General features: G+C 37.9%; 3 protein-coding genes and 1 long non-coding RNA gene across 8 annotated transcripts; 3 read left to right on the forward strand and 1 right to left on the reverse strand.

Annotated features, from left to right (window-relative positions):
* Positions 1-1,174: 1,174 nt before the first annotated feature.
* On the forward strand, positions 1,175-3,439 carry LOC133712030 (uncharacterized). Of its 3 annotated transcripts, XR_009847120.1 has the most exons (6): positions 1,175-1,404; positions 1,508-1,536; positions 1,692-1,745; positions 2,342-2,539; positions 2,689-2,752; positions 3,215-3,439. It is a non-coding gene; the product is annotated as an uncharacterized LOC133712030 (long non-coding RNA). The 3 variants fall into 3 exon arrangements; XR_009847122.1 differs by having other exon boundaries at positions 2,323-2,752; XR_009847118.1 differs by having other exon boundaries at positions 2,342-2,752.
* Positions 3,440-5,849: 2,410 nt separating this feature from the next.
* On the forward strand, positions 5,850-10,616 carry LOC133712040 (probable protein phosphatase 2C 6). 3 transcript variants are annotated; one of them, XM_062138128.1, is made up of 5 exons: positions 5,850-6,427; positions 8,364-8,651; positions 9,029-9,134; positions 9,676-9,995; positions 10,385-10,616. In XM_062138128.1, the coding sequence occupies exons 1-4, from the start codon at positions 5,969-5,971 to the stop codon at positions 9,990-9,992; spliced, it is 1,170 nt and encodes a 389-aa protein (XP_061994112.1). In that variant the 5' UTR covers positions 5,850-5,968; the 3' UTR covers positions 9,993-9,995; positions 10,385-10,616. The 3 variants fall into 3 exon arrangements, 2 of the variants coding, with proteins under 2 accessions (XP_061994112.1, XP_061994105.1); XR_009847129.1 differs by having other exon boundaries at positions 5,851-6,427; positions 9,676-10,253; XM_062138121.1 differs by having other exon boundaries at positions 5,851-6,427; positions 9,676-10,616.
* A 969-nt stretch (positions 10,617-11,585) lies between these two features.
* On the forward strand, positions 11,586-13,274 carry LOC133712067 (pseudo histidine-containing phosphotransfer protein 5-like). The gene is made up of 6 exons (XM_062138147.1): positions 11,586-11,796; positions 11,894-12,021; positions 12,123-12,191; positions 12,620-12,691; positions 12,826-12,898; positions 13,016-13,274. Exons 1-6 carry the CDS (start codon positions 11,734-11,736, stop codon positions 13,037-13,039), a joined length of 429 nt encoding a protein of 142 aa, XP_061994131.1. The 5' UTR covers positions 11,586-11,733; the 3' UTR covers positions 13,040-13,274.
* LOC133712059 (putative ABC transporter B family member 8) lies at positions 13,212-19,299 on the reverse strand. Its single transcript, XM_062138139.1, has 9 exons — positions 18,849-19,299; positions 18,655-18,709; positions 18,092-18,270; positions 17,268-17,725; positions 16,015-16,555; positions 15,696-15,875; positions 14,271-15,569; positions 13,764-14,185; positions 13,212-13,689 (listed from the first exon to the last, which is right to left on the reverse strand). Exons 1-9 carry the CDS (start codon positions 19,206-19,208, stop codon positions 13,338-13,340), a joined length of 3,846 nt encoding a protein of 1,281 aa, XP_061994123.1. The 5' UTR covers positions 19,209-19,299; the 3' UTR covers positions 13,212-13,337.
* Between the last annotated feature and the right edge of the window lie 1,117 nt (positions 19,300-20,416).

Genomic DNA, 20,416 nt, shown 5'->3' on the forward strand with positions numbered 1-20,416 from the left:
ATCAAACAAGCTTGAAGCAAGGATTGAGTAGAAGCGAATATATGATCCTTAATATGATACAATCTACGTACACAGAACTTGTTCAGGGCTACTACTCTCGATTGGATCACGGTTAACATTTACTGATGAGGATCGAAGATGGTGGAGCGGCAGAGAGGGCATGAATTGGAATGTGAAAGCCACTTTGCTATGCAAGTTTCGTGATACACATGGCCACAAGGGACTTGCTTACCTCTACCACCTCCTTCTTCTTCTGCTCGAAAACCTTCGACACAAACCGAGCAAATGACACCTTCAACTGCGGCAACCGTCGGCAGGTTGGCTACCAAACCATCACTAGTACTATCACTCTCCACCGACGTTCTGGAATTAGTCAGGTAACCGGTTGTATTCCCCGGCAGCGTCAGCGCGTCGTCCAAATCAAAGCACAGATCGATTGCGTATGCCTCTGATACAAATGTGTTTCTGGATAAACTAGCCATGGGAGAGTTGTGTGTGTGTGGAGAGAGAGAGAGAGAGCTTGAAAGTTTAATGTTGATACGCTTTCTGTAGAGAAATCGAAGGCCAGAACCTAGTTTTTATATACACACGCGAATGAGAGCTGTAAAGGCTCTTACGTATATATATTCACTACTAGCTACTAGCTATTTGGCCTATGGCCACAGCAGCATTGGGTACTAGCAACCATCTGTGGCTTTTATTAGGTCAATAGGGACGGGGTTGTCATTGTTTAGTAGCGACTATGCTATTGCTGACCAAAATCAGAGTTTAGCAGCATAATAGGTACACCCTCCGTGCCAAAGAGGGCTTGGGGAACAAGAGAACCACGGACAGATTCAAATTCCGTCGCAATATAGTGCTACTCCTCCAAATAGAGACTATACAGCCGTGGCAACACTCATCTACTGTCAGACTGGGGTCCACAGTAGATGAACAATAAGGCCTTTATTAAACGCAGGGACTTTTTTTGCCACTAACAAAACCCATGTCAGGGACTTTTTTTGTTTTGCTCTGAATAAACAATAAAGAATAGAAAACTTTAAACGCAGAGAAGAAACTTTGAAAAAAAAAAAGGAAAAAAAAAAACACTAAAACTTATCCGTCGCAAATGGAATGGTCCACGTTACTAACGAGGTTTTCTCTTTTTCTTTTTTCAAATAAATATTAATCATTTTCTTCTTATCCGTCGCCAGAGCCAGAATGCCAGATTGTCTTACTATCCATATCTCATTATCTTTTAATTCTTCTATTAAGTAATTGAACAGATAGAACTCTACCGTCTCACACGCGCGCACTCTCTCCCACTCAGAGACCGACTGAGAGATCTCGAAGTCTTCCTGTGTAAATCATAGACCAGCATCATCCTTCCCGACCTACGCCGCTAAAGCTACACACTTGAATCAAGTACTGTTTTCTCTCCCATATCAATTTAGGGCTTTTGAGTTTTATGAAATTTGGGATTTTTAATTCTGTTTCTTATCCACCCATCGCAACTTGGATTTTGCAGAACAATATCTTCTTTCTCGTCTAATTCAAGTAAGATTGTCCAAAGGTTTCTTTGATTCTGTTGTTTTCTTACTCTTCAACTTGATAAACAATTGGGCTGAATGTTGATTTAGGTGTTCGATTTCATTTGGTTCAATGTTTTAGGTTTCACTTTTATTTAGGTTTTGGGACATCTGTGTTTACAGGTTGTTGTTGGGTTGCCTAAAATACACCGGCACTCTCTTTCTCACCTTTATCAGGTATAATCTTTAAGGTTTGTAATTTTCTAGGTTATATTTCATTTAGATTTGAGTTAGTGGAGGAATTTTGTATGAATTTGATCTGGGGTTTTCTATTTGGAATGAATTGCAAACTAAGCTTGAATAGCCGGTTTAGATCGATAGTCTTCGTATGTTATTTCTGATATCGACATCCCGATTAATAGATGACACATTATTTGGAAGTCAAACTACAATGAGGGAGCCTTAAATCCATTCACATTTTTTCTGCATTTTAGGTCTTCTCTTTTGTCTTGTATGTTTCTCATTCATTTACTTCATTTGATTATAGAATGTAGACATGCAATGTTAGATTGTAGAATCCTTATGGGATTAGCTCTCTAGTGATGGGTACAGGGCTTTATATGTATAAGAAGATGTTAGGTAATTTGAACAAGCAGTATTTATCTCTAGTTGCTAAGTTGAGACTAATTGCCTAAAGTACTTGCTTCTATTTTTGGTGTTTGAACTATAGCAAGGAATTAAAAATTAGTAGTTACAATCTTCTAAACTTAAGCTAAAACTTCTAGATTTATGAACTCCATTTGGCTGACGACAGTTGTTGCTCTATGTTCAAGTCGATCAATCAGGAGCTTTCAAGTTGATAGCTGGAAATTGGAATCAGTTATAGATCTTTGAAACAAAGGCAAGTACTGAGGTTTCCTTTTACTCATCACCTTAATTTGCTTCATTTATTCTGTTACTTGCAATATAAGGGTATTAGATTAGTTTCAGGTCAGGATTTGGCAATGAAGATGAATCCCAACTGCTAACAGGTTGATATATATCAAGTTATTTCTGTATAGCACTTGTCATAGTTTAAAGATTCTCTAATTTGTATACTGATTCAATTTCTTGGTTTCCTTAACTATATTGTTTTAGGTGTTTCTTTGAAGTATTGTAAGAGTCTTCTGTTTTGTTTTAGGTAACGAGCCCCTGCGTTTTATTTCCTTTGAAGCTACTGGCTTACCATTTGAGATTTTTGAGAGGTATTAACATTTGACTTTGTTTGTTTGTCTTCCATTTGTGGATGTCAACAGTTGCTATCCATTCTTCAATATGTTGATCATATACTCTTTGTAAATCATTGCACTTTCTTCCTTTGGCATCTGTTTAAGCTTTGAAGTGTCAATGATTTGGTTGGAGGCAATTTTGAATGTGCAAATCACTGGAACAATCCCAGAAAAGTTTTGGAATTTCTTGATACATTTGATATGATTACAAGAGTTTATATAGGACAACACTGGAGACTCTACAATACATTTTCATAGAGTCCTACTACAATACATTCTGATATAATCAATATCTATCATCTTATGATCTTATCTATAGGATAACTAATGTTACATATAAAGCATTTATCCTCTGTTGATGACATTGTTGTATTTTGACCAAGACCAAATTTATGGCAGACAATCCTATTAATTTGTGCTTCTTGGGTTTTTTTGTAGGATATTTTGTGGGCAGGAGCACATCAGTCAGAGGAGTTTGTGTAGTCTTGGTTGTATTCAGTAGAACATATCCAGTGAGAAAAAATGTACCCATTAGAATAGAATTTTTTAATTTTCATTTGTAGGATATTTTTAAGCCTTTTGTATGGATTATGGAATACCATATTGTATTTGGTCACCTATTAATACATTTTCGGCTGTGGTATTTTGAAGCCCTCAATACAAGAGCTGTCAGAAAATGGGACCCATAAATAACAAACCGGATTCCAGAATCCAGATTGGTGGTAATTTGGCATGTGATGGCAACATTAAATAATATAAATAAAGTATAAGTTACTATTCATTGTCAGAGAGTGCAGAAGTCCTGCGCGTGAGTTTTGTTTTCGCAGTGGTACCTAAGCTGCGACGGACAGATTTAACAGCGGCCAAATGGGACAAATCTTAAATGGAGTTGGTACAATTAGAGTCGGACATGGTATTGGTGGCTAAAGGCCAATACCCACTGACTTCCGTCCCTAATGAAGTCAATAGGGACCAAATAACGGTGGTGGCCATAGGCCAAATAGCTAGTAGTGATTTAACACCCCATGCCATAGGAGAAGTCAACCACACGAATAGATCAGATCAACTTGGGGGGTTCTGTTTCAACTATTTCGTTTCTATAAAGGAGGAGGCCGCCACTGGTATGAATTGGACATCTATGAATCTAATTAAAAAGTAGTCAAGGTCTAAAGCATAGTGCTTTCACAATTCACACTCTCTTTCAACTTTTCGATGCAGTATTATATAACTGTAGCACATGCAATATATTATTAGACTGAGTCAGACTAGCTAGGCTAGCTCTATAATCCGGCCCGATAACTATTCTGAGCTGGATCAGTTGGGTAGTTCTTGGTTAGTGATCAAAGCCTCAGAAACACCCAATGGGCCTCTTCATTATATCTCCAAACATGGTTTGCTTGGATTAAGGAAAGCTTAATTGGGCTACAACCCTAATGACCAATATGAACCTACAAAAATGGCCCAAGTTAGTTAAAATAATGAGCAAATATAAGCTTTTTTTTTTTTGATAAAAGATGTCAAACTTTATTGAACCAAATAGAACTAGTTGTTACAATATTCCGAAACTATAACATCATGAAGAAATGAGGGTAAAGAAGAGCAGTAAAAAGATTGGCCCGAGTTTAAACTTTTGCGAATATAATGTATAACGTTTGATTTGTATGTAATTAGGTATCTCTGCTCGAGTTCTTTTGCGGAGTCTTTGTAATTGCAAAAAATGATAAAAAAAAAAAAGTGAGAAGAACTTTAGTGTTTAACTTATATCAACTTTTAGTGTTTAACTTATATCGAACTAACCCAAAAAAAAATAAAGAAAAATTAATGGACTAATGCATTTAAATAGTGCGTTAGCTCGTATTCGACATATAGTTAGTGTTACTGGCTAGATTTGGTTATATTCAAAGGTCATGAATATGAGTTACAAAACTAGGGGTAACATTATTGCATTTCAATATAACAAATGCTACTTTAGCACATTAATATAGTATAGAAATGTCGTTATAGACTTCTAATCCCTAACTTTTTCTAACCAATGCTACTAGGCCAAATGTGGCTAATGCATATAGAAAGTGGCCTCATCATTTTGGGTATAAAGAGTAGAAGCTAAGTGCTTTAGAAAAGGCTACACTATAGAAAACTTATAGAACTACTCTAGTCCCATAGTTTGTTAGTGATGGTTCTTATAATACCTCTCATTCAACTCATTATAATTGATGAAGTACTTGAACACGGTAAACGTGGCGCTGCCTAATGAATGCAATTAAACATATCAAGGTTAAGCTAGCTTTGCCAACATACATAATCAAACGAGTTCATTTAGTAATGCTTGTAAGTTGTAAGTATCACATCTTTGATTAATCAATTTACATCATATTTGTAAATTATTATGGTTTGATTTAACCTCGTTTTCGTGACTAATGATCTGATAGCCTAATAAATTATAAATCAATTTAGCTTTTTATAATATGACAGGTTACCAATATATTTGAATCTTTGGACGGATTCGAATTCAAACTAATGTAACCCAACATCCGATATATCGACACATCTAAAAAGACTGCACCTAGTCATGACTCATGAACACGAAATGCCACGATATAAACACGAACACACGGCTATTTAGCCAACACTTTTTCGTAAAAAGGTCAAATTCTACCTAATGGATTGGGCCCATTTCCTGCCAGCGTGCCACCTAGCTCGATAGAGGTCCATCGCTAGGGTCCACCTCAAGCGTACATTAGATTCCATGGATAGAGCGGCCAAAATCCCCTCCATCGCGCCTACGTAAACTCCCTTTGAGTTCCCCCAATAGTCAGTCACCTTCCGCGTCATTCGATGAATCTGACTGAACAAATCAGTTACCAAAATAGACTGACCCATCATCATGCTTAAACCGCGGGTGCAGGGATATCACACGACCACGGAAGCAAAACCTCTCCAGCGTGGCCAGGGCTATCAGAAAGAAGGACACGTAGCGGTGCAGCGAAAAGCAAATGAGTACGACTACAATCATCAATGCCTTTCTTTTTCTCGCTCGCTATAAGAATGATGCGTGTGTCATCCAACTTTGAATCCCCTCACACGTGTCGCCCTACCAGGTTCTCTCTCTCTCTCTCCAAACCCCTTCCCCTTCCCTCTCTTATTTTATCCCCATCCCCTCTTCCCTTGCTCCCCTCTTTTCCTCTATCTCACATGGAATCCACAGACCCATATCCCCAACTCGACCGAGTCGACTCACTCGCCGCCGACCTCGAACTCGCCTCCGCCAGCTCCACCAGCCTCTCCTCCATACTCAGCGCCGACGACTCCAGAAGCCCCACCAGCAGCTCCGGCGAGTTCTCCAGGACCACCACCAGCAGCTCCGGCGAGATTCCGGCGTTTCTGCCCCCTTCCGGGGAGGAGATAAGACCCCCGGCGGCGGTGGTGGTTAGGCCGAAGTGCGTTGGGAGGAACAATAAGGGAGTGACGTGGGGGTTCACTTCGGTGATTGGGAGGAGGAGAGAGATGGAGGACGCGGTGGCTGTTATTCCCGGGTTTATGGCTCGCACGTGCGATCACGTGGGAGGTTGTACGGCTCCCGGTTCGAGAACCTCCTCCGAGATCTCCCCCGTCCATTTCTTCGGCGTCTACGACGGCCATGGCGGCAGTCAGGTACTGCAGTACTAATTTTGAATTTTTTTTTTTTTTCTATTTATTTTATTTTTTGAGATAATTATGTGGAACTATTATTAGGCGCGCGTAAGATTAATTATTATTTTTTAAAGATTTTCTTAGAGGATAGGAAAAGAATAAAAATATTAGAGTAACAGTAGCAGTAGTGTGGAATTATGAATATTTAAGTCGGAGTTATGATTGCTTCCCAAGAGAGGACGACACGTGGTCAGCAATGAGTGGCCGTCATTTATGGATTTTATGCTTTATGGCGGGTTTCGTTTTCGGCGTGGACACGTGTCGCGTTGAGAGTGGACACTAACGTCACGTGTATGCGTTGTCTTGTCGTCACAGGCGCATCATTTATGGCGCACTGTGAATTATGAATTAATTATGATGCTGCGGTGGCCCGTGGTCGGTGTCTTAAAATTTTCTATCTCGGAATTTGAAGGCGTTAGAGTAACTTTATTAGGGCAAACTAAGGTTTTAAATTTCAGTTTCGGTTTTGATTTCAGTACTTTAAATTTAAAGAAATTTTGGATAAAGTTTTAATTTCAGTAGAGGGGGGAGACGTAATCCCAAAACCTCGTAAATGAAAATGAACAAGTACAATAAAAGTAATAAAAAATATTAAGAATAAGTGTTACTACGATGTGGTTCGATCCATATGATTGAACTGCTTTCATTTAGTATCATACAATACTGCCCTCAAGTATATGAATTTTGGAAATGATTTTGGTAGCAGATAAAAGCAAAAAGGTTTTTAGTTGTATTCAACTTGATTGGAAAAAAAAAAATCAAAATTTCATATTTTCATAGAGAAAATATGAGTACAAAACTTCGTTGTCGGTGGCACATAAATTTCACAGAAATTTCGGACAAAATTTCGGTGTGAATTTTTAAATATATTTTGTGTGTGTAGATATTTCGAAAATTAAGAATTTCGCGGAAATATTCGGAAAATTTTGAAAATTTCGGGGAACTTCTGATGGAAATGATATACCATATGAATTTCGTTTTGGTAGTTCCAAATTACGGAAATTTTGATGGAAATTTCGGTAGTTTTGGAGAAATTTGAAATCTTTCCGCAAACCCAAAAACTGTCCAGTTCTGAAGTTTTAATACTCCGAAATATAATATTAACAGACTAATATCTCGAAACCTCAGACTTATGCACTTAGACTAAATGGTTGGTAGGCAAGAGTTTTTTTATTTTTGGATAACTTAGTGTTCCTGTTATTGAATAATGGGTGATTATTCATACAAATAATTATATATAATCCATGACTCTGATTGGTTTTTGACTTTTTTTTTTTTTTTTTCTAAATAGTTTGATTGTTTTAGAGAAAAGAAAAAAATAGTATTATTGATTTTGGTAGCTCGTGGGGCGCTAGTGTCTTGTTGTCTGATGAGGACGAATCAGGATCAAGGAGTTCCATAATTGTTGGAAAGAAAAATCGGAGTGGGACCTTCCTTGTTTGTGCTTTTTAGATTTATAAATGAAGGGACGGTGGGTTTTTGGGTCCCTATCTGAAATTTTCTTGTGCCTGATCATGATTGTGTGGCTTCTCTAATGTCTCAACTGCTTCAATTTTATATGTAAATTCAATTTAATTTCAGAGGTTTGTTTGCTGTAATATTACTAAATAATAAGGAAAGAGTAGACCTTCTTAGTAGTTTTTGATAGGAAGGATGACTTTGTAATGGTTGGAAGTTGTTTCCTTGTGTCCAAGAGTTATGGTGAGAATGTTATTTTACAGACATGGTAACTCTCCTTTAGTTGATTATACATGTCCAAATTTAATGCTGGTTAAATATTTCTGTGAGCTACTATCTTCATCATTCTGTCATATACTGAAGTAAATGACATGCAGATCATGATTTATTGTGTGTCAAAAGTATTAAATTCACTCTAAAGTGTACCTGTGATACATAGGTGGCTAAATATTGTGCTGAGAGAATGCATGAAGTCATAGCACAAGAGTGGGATCGGGAGACGGTTGATGGCTGTGAATGGCAAAGGAGGTGGGAGACTACTTTCTTAGTTGGGTTCGAGAAGGCTGACAGTGAGGTCCTCACAGAGGCAGTTGCGCCTGAGATGGTTGGATCAACTGCAGTTGTAGTTGTCCTATCTGGTTGTCAGATCATCACATCGAACTGTGGTGACTCTAGGGCAGTTCTTTGCCGAGGGACAGAAACAATCCCATTAACTGTTGATCAGAAGGTCAGAGTAGATACTCTTACGTTCTTTGTAGTTTTTCATAGGTGTGAACAGAAATGTGTCATTCTTATCTTGTTGCTTCAGTGAATCGTTCATAATGCATTGAGTTTATATACTGTTGCTTCTATTTGCAGCAATTAATTGAATAGAATTATATACTTGTAGGTCAGTAGAAACCAAAGCAGAACTTGTGTTTACAATGGTTATGGAAGTGTTTTGAATGATAAAAAGAAAAAGAATGGATCCTTCTTATCAGGGTTGTGAACATTCAACTTGTCTATAACATGCATGACAAACAGTTCAAAAGTTAAACACTTCCTAATATCATTGACACCATCTTTTCAACATTAACGACATTCTGTTCCTTGTTGATTTTACAGCCTGATAGAGAAGACGAACTCACGAGAATTGAAGGAGAGGGAGGGAAAGTCATAAACTGGAATGGCGCAAGGGTGCTTGGAGTTCTTGCCATGTCGAGAGCTATAGGTTTTCATCTCTATTTCTCTACTTAATTTTGCTTTTATTCCCATAATTACCGAGTAGGGCAACTGCTTCAATATGCTCTTACTGTATGGATTATACAAAATGCCCATATTGTTTGTGATAACCATGCAAAACAGTCTTGTTGTTCATTCAGAAAGTGGTTGGGGTTAAGATAAATGATTGAATGCACTCAATGTTTTAGAGCCAAAATTATTTGAAATTTCTAGAGAATGCCATATATGTGTGATCCTAAACTTTCCCAGAACATTATGAAGGCGAAACTTTCACGTCAATTCTATTTATTGCAGGACTTAATAACTGCATGCATGTACAAATTATAAGCAGGGTGTCAGAGTTGGTACATTATTGTTCTTTTAAGTACTGAATCAATGTGCAAGTAACTTCCTGTTGTTTAATTCTCTTGCTGAGTGTAGTTGATATGCTAATATCACAGAGGTTACTAGTATTCTAATATTCTTTTGGATAAGTTTTTCCGTCACATTTGAGCTTAAATGGAGGATCATTAATGTTAGTTATGTTTCAGGTGATCGATATCTAAGGCCTTGGATAATTCCAGTTCCTGAGATTACATTCACAGCGAGGACTGATGAGGATGAGTGTTTGATTTTGGCAAGTGATGGACTGTGGGATGTAATGACTAATGAAGAGGTTGGGGAGGTGGCTAGACATATTTTAAGAAGGCGGCGAAGGTCCATGTCTTCTAGTACTGATGATATTTCTGCAGCACAAGCTGTTGCTGATCATCTGACTGAAATTGCATATGGAAGAAATAGTTCCGACAACATATCCATTATAGTTGTTGATCTCAAAACGAAAAGAAAACGTCAGCCAAGGCAATGAAGGGTGAGTGCAGTAACAAGGCTATAATCCAGTTCTATTCTCACACCTTTTGAAATTCAGAGGTGAGGCAGGAAGATTTACTGCCAAATGATTTGATCAGAATCAGTAGTCCACCTTCAGCCTTCAGCTACCGTTATCTGACATGTACAGACTACAGAGCTGACTCGATCAATCTCTTCCAACTGTAACAACTGGAAACCAGTTTGTTACTATGAAACACTAGATCAATCCTCATTTTTAGTTGGCTTGGTCGAGAAAAGAGTAAGAGATCACTAAGCAAACAGTAAATTGTTTGATAATATTTGCTTGAGGATGAAGTAAAGAGAAGAAAGTAAAGCAGGGTTTTCTTTTTCCCTTTATTTTTCCAACACTTATGTTCTGAAATGCGACAGGGAATGCAGATATCTGGTGGAATGTTTCTGAAGTCAGCACTTTGGACCGTGGTAGCTTCAGTAGTGTGTGCGCCTTCCTAAGTTCAGTTTCACTACAATGGATGTTGTATCCTAGTAATTATTTGTTTTTCAAGAAAATGTCACTTTGCTTTGCATCAAAGATTCAAAGGGCTGAAGGATTAATGGAATTCTTCTAGATGTGCTTCAAATTATACTAATTTTGTTTTTCTTATGTACATTTCTTGCTATACGTATGTCAAGGCCCAACACTACGTGTTTTGTGTGTTCAAGTTCATTCCCGGACCAAGTATAGGAAGCTATGTATAACCATGTTTTCTGTTCAAGTTCATTTGATGTGTATAGGCCTATAGGGCACCAAGCCACCAATGTAAGCAACAACAATATTGTGTCACATATCAAGGGAATTGTTATGTGTAGATTATGGATCTACAATTGGAATCAAATCCGGCAAATTCATTGAAATTTTGCCAAATTGGTTGATTGATATGGTGGATTGGTCTAAATTTTGAATGCCCGTAGAAATAAGTAAATAATCTTGGTTAAGTGATGTATAAACAGTTTGAAATTGTTTTTTTTTTTACTTTGTCAAGGGGAACCCAAAGGCTTCCTAGGCCCAAGATAAACCCCTTCGGCGCATGTGAAATGCTCCAACTGTGCATTGCAGCACAGTGCCTCGCCACTTTGACAGCTTCGGGGTTCGAACCTAGGTTGGGGAGCACACCCAACTAGGCAAGAACCACTAAGCCACTTGCAGTGGTTACAGTTTGAAATTGTTAATTTAGTATTGCAAATCCAAATTTTCAACAATTCTGTTATTGAATTTACTCCCGAATCTATATCAATTTAAAAAAAAAGGAGAAAGTTTTAAGAAAATCTAAATGCTTTTATTTCACAATCTACCAAACACATACGAAAATATAAAGAAATAATGTGAATGCTAAGTACTGTGTATGGCGCGTGAGTGATTAGCAACACACATCAATGGTTAACAGCTATGCATGAATAATTAGCAGCGCACATCAATGGTTGAGAGTCACTCACGCGCGTGCACGCGACTGTTCTAAGCATCCTCTATTTTTCCGAATCTCGGCAGAATTGCATGCCATAACTTGCTGCATTGCTCTCTTTTTTTTCACATGTTTTGCATACTCACTTTGTCACCTAACATGCAATTTCTGCTCTTTGGATTCTGTAATCTGGACTTTTCCAAAATGAATAAATGCATTGTTCTATCCTAGCTACTTTTCATGATATAAATATGATGTTCTTGGCCTAGCTTCATCACCACTGTGGTTCATCACTAGTATTTGTTTTGTGAGCTAGCAACAATGGCAGACAGCATCAGCTTGCGCAATCAAATTTCCACCTTGAGGCAATCTTTCTTTGATGAGGTTTATTTCTTTTCATTAGCAATTCCGATGGAATTCATTTCAGTATTAGTAACACATCTGTGAAAATCATGAATTGATTAATTTGTTCACTCTGCAGGGAATGCTTGACAAGCACTTTGTCCAACTCGAAGAGTTGGAAGAAGAGAATCCTCACTTTGCTGAGGAGGTGATGACCATGTTTTTCAGGGACTCTACCAAACTGATAGCTACTGTGGAGCATGCTCTGTGAGTACTACTACCAGTACAACATTAATCTCTTAATTATTTTCCTAATGTATTTTCACATTAGATAAAAATGATGATGGCTAATGTTTATGTTGTCACAGCCAAACATCACCCTATGATCTCCCACAGATAGATCAATATCTCCATCAGCTCAAAGGTAGCAGCTCCAGGTAGGAATTTATTCATTCCGTTTTTTTATTTTTTTTATTTTTTTTAACTGCTTGAGTTATTCATTTTGGAAACTTCTATAATACATATACGTATCTCATACACATATTTATAAATGTAATAACAAATTTGTTGTCAGAGTGGTAATGTTGAGTCCTATTTTGTGTAATATTAGTTCTAGTAATGGTAATTACACCACCTACGACCTTGTTACAAGTTTTTGAACAAATTTGTTGTCAATGTTGTAATTTTTGTTTAATTATATGTAAATATTGTAAATGAATATGGTAATTTTGCTCTCAATATTGTAATTTTGATTCAAATAATTGTAATTTTTGTTCAAATAGATGTAAAATGAGTGTATGATAAACATCACAATACCATAAGCTGTCTCATTAATTTTGTTCATTTTTGTCATTGTTATTCACAGCGTTGGTGCTGCCAAGGTGTGGAGTGAAATAAATAAACTGAGGGCACTTCTGAAAGATGGAGAAATGGAGAGGTAAAGTAGAGCACTACTCATCTAACTAGACATCGGTTGAAAAATATAGAACATTGAAAACGTTATTCTGTTTACCTATTAGTTAGTTATTATAGGCAATTATAATCAACTTGTCAATTGATGCATGTGAGCAGATTTTGGACTCAGTTTTTTCAAGTCAAAAATGAGCATGATAAGCTCAAAGAAAATCTTGGACCCTACTTTCAGGTCTCTTTCTCTTCTCTCCCTCTAATTTACGACACAGCAGCAAATGCAGACCTTTTCTCTTTCTATTAGTAAACGCATCACTTATGCTTTTATATGTTTTGGTGTGGTTTTTTTCAGATGCTCAGGCAACTTGATCCTTGAGACCCCGGCCCTCAGCGCAAGTAAAGCATAATGATGCAATGGCTGCAGCTAGAGTTCAAGTTCCACCAATAAGTGGTCTATCTGTACTAGTTGTCTTGCTTGTGTTGGTCTTTTGTTTCTGAAATAAATAAGGCTACCTTACTATGGTGTCCAGAAATCATGTATGCTGCTCTAGCAGAGAAAATAAATATATAAGAACTATTTTCAATAAACAAGTTTGTCCATTTGAGCTCAACAGTTCACACCAACAGCATACATACACCATTATACAGCATATATTTTGTTTACGCGTACCAAATTAAGTTTGACAGCTAGCAAGGTTGAAGAAGGCACCACGCTTGTGCTTGAGCTGAGCATAAGTGCCTTTCTCTATGACCTTCCCATCTTCGACAACTGCAATCATCTCAAGGTTTTTTATGGTGTTAAGTCGATGTGCTATCACAATTGTGGTCCTTCCAACCATGATTCGGTCCAATGCTTCCTGCACAAGGTGCTCCGATTGCACATCAAGAGCGCTTGTTGCCTCATCTAACAATAGTATTATAGGGTTCCTAAGTATTGCTCTTGCTATTGCTATTCTTTGCTTCTGCCCTCCTGAGAGCTGCACTCCTCTTTCACCACATTCTGTCTCATACCCGTCTTTCAAGGCTCTGCACCCCAAAATAACGTAGTTTTAAACATAAGCACTATATGAACACATACATAAGTAGAGACATATACTTACGAGATGAATTCGTGAGCATTGGCAGCTCTGGCAGCCTCTACGACTTCATTTTCCGAAGCATCAAGCTTTCCGAACATGATGTTGTCGCGGATGGTGCCTGAATATATCACCGGCTCTTGGCTAACAAGGGCAGTGTGCTTCCTATACCATTGAACATCTAGCTCCCTTATATCAACTCCATCTACCTTCACTGACCCCCTCTCAACATCATAAAACCTTTGTATCAGTCCAATCACAGTTGATTTACCACACCCACTTTTCCCAACAAGTCCAATGCTTGTGCCTGCCTTGACCTCCAAGCTAAATTGGCGCAACACTAGGGTCTCCGGCCTGCTTGGGTATGCAAAGTCAACTTTCTTCATATCTATCCTCCCTGTTACTTTTTCTAACTTGATTCCACTAGTACCATCATCATCCCCAACCTGAAAATGAAACATATCAACCCAATTAACAAACTGAAAAACAATGCTAATTTATTAATTCCAGTAGTAATTATTTGTTACTTACATTCTGTGACCCTGGAATCAGTGAGTGCCTGTCAAGAATCTCAAACACAGATGCAACTGCAGTAGCACCCTTGGCTAAATCAGAAGTCATGCTCCCAGCTTCTGCTATAACCTTACCAGTACTAACCAATATGAAAAATGTTTTGAACACATCCCCAGCTGATATTTGTCCATTTTCGACTAGTTTACCACCATACCAAAAGTCCAATGCCCATGACATAAATGTCAGGCACTGAGCTGACCCCATTCCAATGCCAGCCAGCCATGACTTCTTCCTTGCCTCTTTTCTTGGTGCCTCCTGAGCTTTGTCGAATATTTGGAGCACTTTCCCTACACTTGCAAATGAAGTTACAATTCTATGGTTATAAACTGCTTCAACTGCAATTTGGGTGCTATGGTTTTGGGCCTTGACAAAATTGGCTGAAAGGCTAGAGAGCAACACTTTCTTGGTGTAGAAGCAAAGAATCGCGAGTGGTTGGACCGCAATCATAACAAGTGCTAGCTTCCAAGCAACTATTAGTCCCAATATCATAGCAATTGTGACGGCTGAAGTGGTTTGGACTAATAAAGAGACCCTGTCTGCCACAAGGGACTTCACCATGGAAGCCTCATTGCTCAATCTTGAACACAATGCCCCACTTGTGTTGTGCTCCTCATCAAACCAAGCTGTCTCAAAGGTCAAGATCTTTTGGAGCATTTGCAATCGGATTCTTTTCGTGAGCTGCTCACCCATATAAGCAAAATTGTAATGTTGCAAAAGATTCAATGTCATGGAGATTAAGGAAAGTGCAGAGAAAATCAATGAATATGTTCGAATTCGTCCACGCATTTCCTCATGGCTTTGCACAAAGAAAGCTGATATCATACCACCCACGGTGAGGGCATAGATAGGTTGGACTGAGCCAAAGGCTATCGCTGAGAGGCTTCCAATTAGGCCTTGCTTCCATTCAGGGGAGTTTAAAGAGAGAAGGCGGTAGAAGGAGGTTGGGGGATGAGACACTACAGATTCTGGGGTCTCAATAGCTAGTGGTGATTTTGCAAACATAGCAGGGCTTGATCTTGCGGTGCTTAACCTGCCAGCACTGCTTCTTGCAACCGAAGACAAGCGTGTATCTGAATTTTGGTCTTGGTCTACATTGTCAAAGGTGCTGAACTGTCTCTGCATCTTTGCTAGCTTTGCATACTGCCCATTTTGACGGTTGATGAGGTCGTTGTGTGAGCCTATTTCGATGATGCAACCCCCACTGACCACCGCAATGAGGTCTGCATTTCGAACTGTAGAAAGCTTGTGAGCTACCACCTGATCATGTTCATAAAAAGATTGTGAGATAATGATCATAAGTAATGAAGTATTAACCAAGGCATATCTGTTTCTCAAAAAAACAAGGCATATCTGTTTGCATTGTTACAATAGTTAGTTAGTTACCAATGTGGTTCTTCCCATGGAGGCTTGGTCAAGAGCATTTTGGACCAGTGTCTCTGACTCAGAGTCAAGAGCACTTGTTGCTTCATCAAGTAAGAGAATTATAGGATTCTTGATAATTGCTCTAGCAATGGCTATCCGCTGCTTTTGTCCCCCCGATAAAAGTGCTCCTCGCTCTCCAATCTGTCAAATACCACCAGCTATATGTTAAAAAGTAGAGTACTTCTTCAACTATAGGGTACCTCATTTGTTTCTAACTAGTAATATATTGTCATGAAGACATCATCGTTTATAAGTAAAACACTTTTAAATATGTATGTACCTTGGTCTCATACCCTTCAGGAAGCTGCCTTATGAAATTGTGAGCATTGGCAGCCATAGCAGCAGCAGTGACTTCATCCATATTGGCATCGAGTTTCCCAAACATGATATTTTCCTTTATTGATGTACCAAACAAAGCATGCTCTTGACTAACAAGTCCCATTTGCGATCTTATCCACTTCAATTGAAGTGTCTTTATATCGACACCATCAATCCGAACAACTCCCCCATCTGCATCATAAAAGCGTTGCACCAATGCAATTGCTGTGGATTTGCCACTTCCGCTGGCACCAACAAGTGCAATTGTCTTCCCTGCTTCTACTTTGAGATTGAAGTCTTTGAGGACAATGGAATCCGGACGAGAAGGGTATGTGAATCTGACATCTATGAATTCTACTTCGCCTCTAATGTTGTCCAAGACAAGTCCTTTTATGTCTTCACCATCAATCAATGGTTTTCGGTCAATCCTATCGAATATGCGTGATGCAGCAATGGAAGCTTCTGTAAAGTGCCTCAAATCTGGAAGTGCCATTCCCAAGGATCTGTATTACATTAGTTCAGCAGATATTAATTGCTAAATATCATACATATATGTTCACATCAATCAATTACAGAAATTGAATACTGTATGAACTTTTAATAATCTACAGAAGTCCTAGCTTAAAATCATGAAAATGCTAGCCTTGCAGTGAAACTAAAATTACCAATACCTTAAACTAAAAGTAATAATTTTTTGTGCACTGAAAGTAGGGTTTACAAAACTTCTTGTGAAAATGGACATGCATCTACACATAAACGTACTGTTCATGATTAGTACATTTTTACCATTTCATCTTTACCAGAAAATAAATGGTGATTGCTGGATATGATAAATGAAATTATTTGCTGTGAGTGAGCAATATCAAATTGTCAGGTGCCAATAAAGGTAAAGAAAGGTTTATGCTGGCCATTAAAATAAAGGTTAAAAGTAGTAGTAGCGGTGACTTTTCAAAATAATTTTGTCAATTTTTAATTTGTCCACCATCTTCTCTCCTTTGCTGTAGTTAATTTTGTTCTTAATTAGCACATTTTTCCCACATAACAATCACTTCAATCACTTCTAAGCAACCGACCATCTGAAAGTATATACCAAAAAACAAAAGACAGAACTATGTTCTTCTAGTTGGAAAAAACATGATATAGTAGCATAAATCAAATTATGACATATTGGATGAACTAATTAAGAGGCAAAATGTGAGATGAGGAAGCACATACAGTCCACTTAGTACGAAGGAGATGCCAGCAGCATAGATCCTACCACCACTTTCACCTCTATACATCACCAAATGGCTTCCATACCAAGCCAGAAATGCCCATATTGCAAACGACAGCCCTGTGCTTCCTACAGCAAGACCTTTTGCAATCCCTTGCTTGATCCCCAGCCTGCTTGTTCTCTCCAATACTGCTGAGTACCTCTCCAAAATTGTCCTCTCAGCCGTGAACGAATAGACGGTTTTGATGGAGCTCAGAGCTTGCTCTACAATGGTGTTTGCTTTTCCATACTCTTTGTATGACTGTTTAGACAAATAAAGAAGGTATTTCCCATAGATCATTCCGGGTATGATCAGGAGAAGAAGTGTTGGAAATGCTACTAAGGATAGTCTCCAAGACAAGAAGGTGGAGAAAGCAAGCCCGGAGACGAACACTGACGAGTGCATAAAAAATATCGGCACCTAATAAAACATGAAAAATGAAAACAAAATTAACCACAAAAATCTAAATTCCATTCAAAACTGCAGAAATTAACAAGTTTTTCTCGGCACCTATACCCTTAATTTGAAGAGAAGTATATATAGGAACGAATTCAATTATTGAATTGCATTACATGTGGCCTGATTTGTATGTTTACATTAAACCCCCAAAAACTAGAACACCGGCCTTGAGATAGTGGAAATTTCAATACAATGTCTCATTAATTTGCTCATAAAAATAATTGAGTGAACATTTTTACTTGATCAAAATAGAAAAGAAAATTAAATTGAATAGTTACCCCATTGCTAGGTTTGATGGAATAATACTACCAAAATAAGTTGAGTTACCTTCTCACTCAGAACTTCCTGTAAATGAGAAGTATCTTTTGATATACTGTTGATCACCTCCGAAGTAGTTGCTTCTTGTGAATCGAAAAACCCAACTTCTTGTCTAAGAACAGCTTCCAAGTACTTGTAACGAATCTTCAGCACCTGCCTCTCACTGGTTTTGCTCCAACAATAGCCTTCTGCAACCATTAAAACAGTCAATTATGGGATCTGGATCGATCTTATTTAATAAGTATTTCATACTTAATTATGATTCCAACCCAGGGCTCTTAAGGATATCAATTTTCGTCCATATACATTAGAGGATTAGGGCTTTATCAGTTTTAGGGTTCCCCCACAGAGAGCTTTAATTTTTTCTTTTTCTTTTTCTTTTTCGTTTCCCCGTCCTTGTTAGTATATACTTATTATACCTAACTCCGTTGACAGATCGATGCTGTCAGCGTATTAGGAACACAGTGAACTGGGTTTTGTTCTTTAATTTTGCTCTGCATCGATCCGATCAATCCCCCAAATCGGAAAGCAAATTAATAGCCAATGAAAAAGAAAGAAGGGTTTGAAATTACCCAAAAAAGCCACCAGCATTACTGCTAATCCCAAGTATACAAAGTATAAACTGCACTGTTCACCAAAACACAGTGAAAAGATGGAAAATGTGAGACATGAGTTAGTTGAGTAAAAAGGAAAGCAGAAAACCAAGAAAACACTGAGAGCTAGTGATGAGTGATAGTGTTTGACTACATAAGACTGATGACCGTACCTTTTCAACCTCGTCCATCCAATTGCCATGATTATTATTCTGTTGGGTCTGATTCTGACCGTACCCCAAGTTGTTCATAAGACGGCTGGCAAAGAGCAGCAAACAGTTAGTAGACATGCCATCTCCGATAGCTCCGATGGTTCCAAAAACCATTAGCACAACATCAACCCAATCAGCATATCTGAAAATTTTGAATACTGAATCTGCGGACTTCTTCTCTTCTTTCTCATGGTTCTCATTCTTCTCCGGATGAGAACCCATTTTGCTTCTCAAACACACTGTGCAAATTAAGCTAGCTAGTACTACTGGCCGGTCTAGATAATTTGAAAAGGAAGAAGAAGAAGAAGAAAGTTGATGCATAAAACTTATTAGCGCGTTTCTGCTAGCTCAAAGAAATAAGATGAAGTATGGATTTTTATATATAGCAAGAAGCTAAGTGATGTAGGATTGTAGGGTAGTGGTTTCTATGAAGCTACAATTATATATTGGAGTGTCATGGTGGTGGCTGTAACTTTCAAGTTTCAACAGCATGAGACCAAGGGTAACCCATTTTTGGATTAACATATAAAGTGTGTGTGGTAAACAAAGTTGACTATGACCACTAGGGCAGTACTACTATTGGCCAATCAGCTTGCATCTGTGTTTGTGTTGCCCCATATATGCAACTTTTGCTCTGCACGCATGTCGTTTGTTCACTTTATTGTTTATTGACCTCCTTTTGTTAGTCATTTTTAATCAACTATTCATTGTAAACATGAGCTCTCATTGCTTTAGGGGAAACCGGGAAAGTATTATACGAATGGAAAGATGGACGACCCAATTTGACCTAACTAGCTCGAGCTCGCGATCGATGTCTATGGGTACATTGTAAAGTCACATATGCATGATCTCCCTGTACAAATCTTTTTCGTACCAAAAGATTATTAAAGTTCTATAGAAAAGAAAAGAAAACCTAAAAAGTTCAAAACAGCAGCCTGCAAACTGTGACTTTTCTAAGTCATATCAACATGGCTATACTCACTGAGGAGTAATATATGGTAACTAACACATATATGTAATTAAGAATGGACTAATGTATAGAAAGAAATGGTGGAGTCATATTCACCTACGGTTTTCATATACTTATCGATCATCTCCCAGACTCTCACGCATAACAAGAGTTCTGATTTTCGTTGTTGGCTTTTTTTTTTTTTTCAGAGTAATGCAACCAGAATATTTCCAATAAGAATTTATTATTCAATGATTTACAACTATAAATAATGTAAAAGAATTATAAGAAAAGAACAAATTGATTGATAGAATAATAAATAATTAATTATATGGGTTAGAAAAAAGGGGGAACTTTCATTTTCTTTTCTTTTCCCCCTCTATTATCTTCCCCTAGCTGTACATATCATGTCATTCCACCATATCGTTACTTGATCTATAGTTTTGGTGCACACCCATTAAAGTTTATATAATTTGTAAGCAAACTCAACATTAATACTAAAACATATATGGCTTCAATCTCGAAAGCAAACTCTTATCTTTATACTTTTTTTTTTTAATCGAAAGAGGTCAGTCAATTT

Source organism: Rosa rugosa, chromosome 1 (genome assembly GCF_958449725.1).
Source record: "Rosa rugosa chromosome 1, drRosRugo1.1, whole genome shotgun sequence".
Lineage (NCBI taxonomy): Eukaryota > Viridiplantae > Streptophyta > Magnoliopsida > Rosales > Rosaceae > Rosa > Rosa rugosa.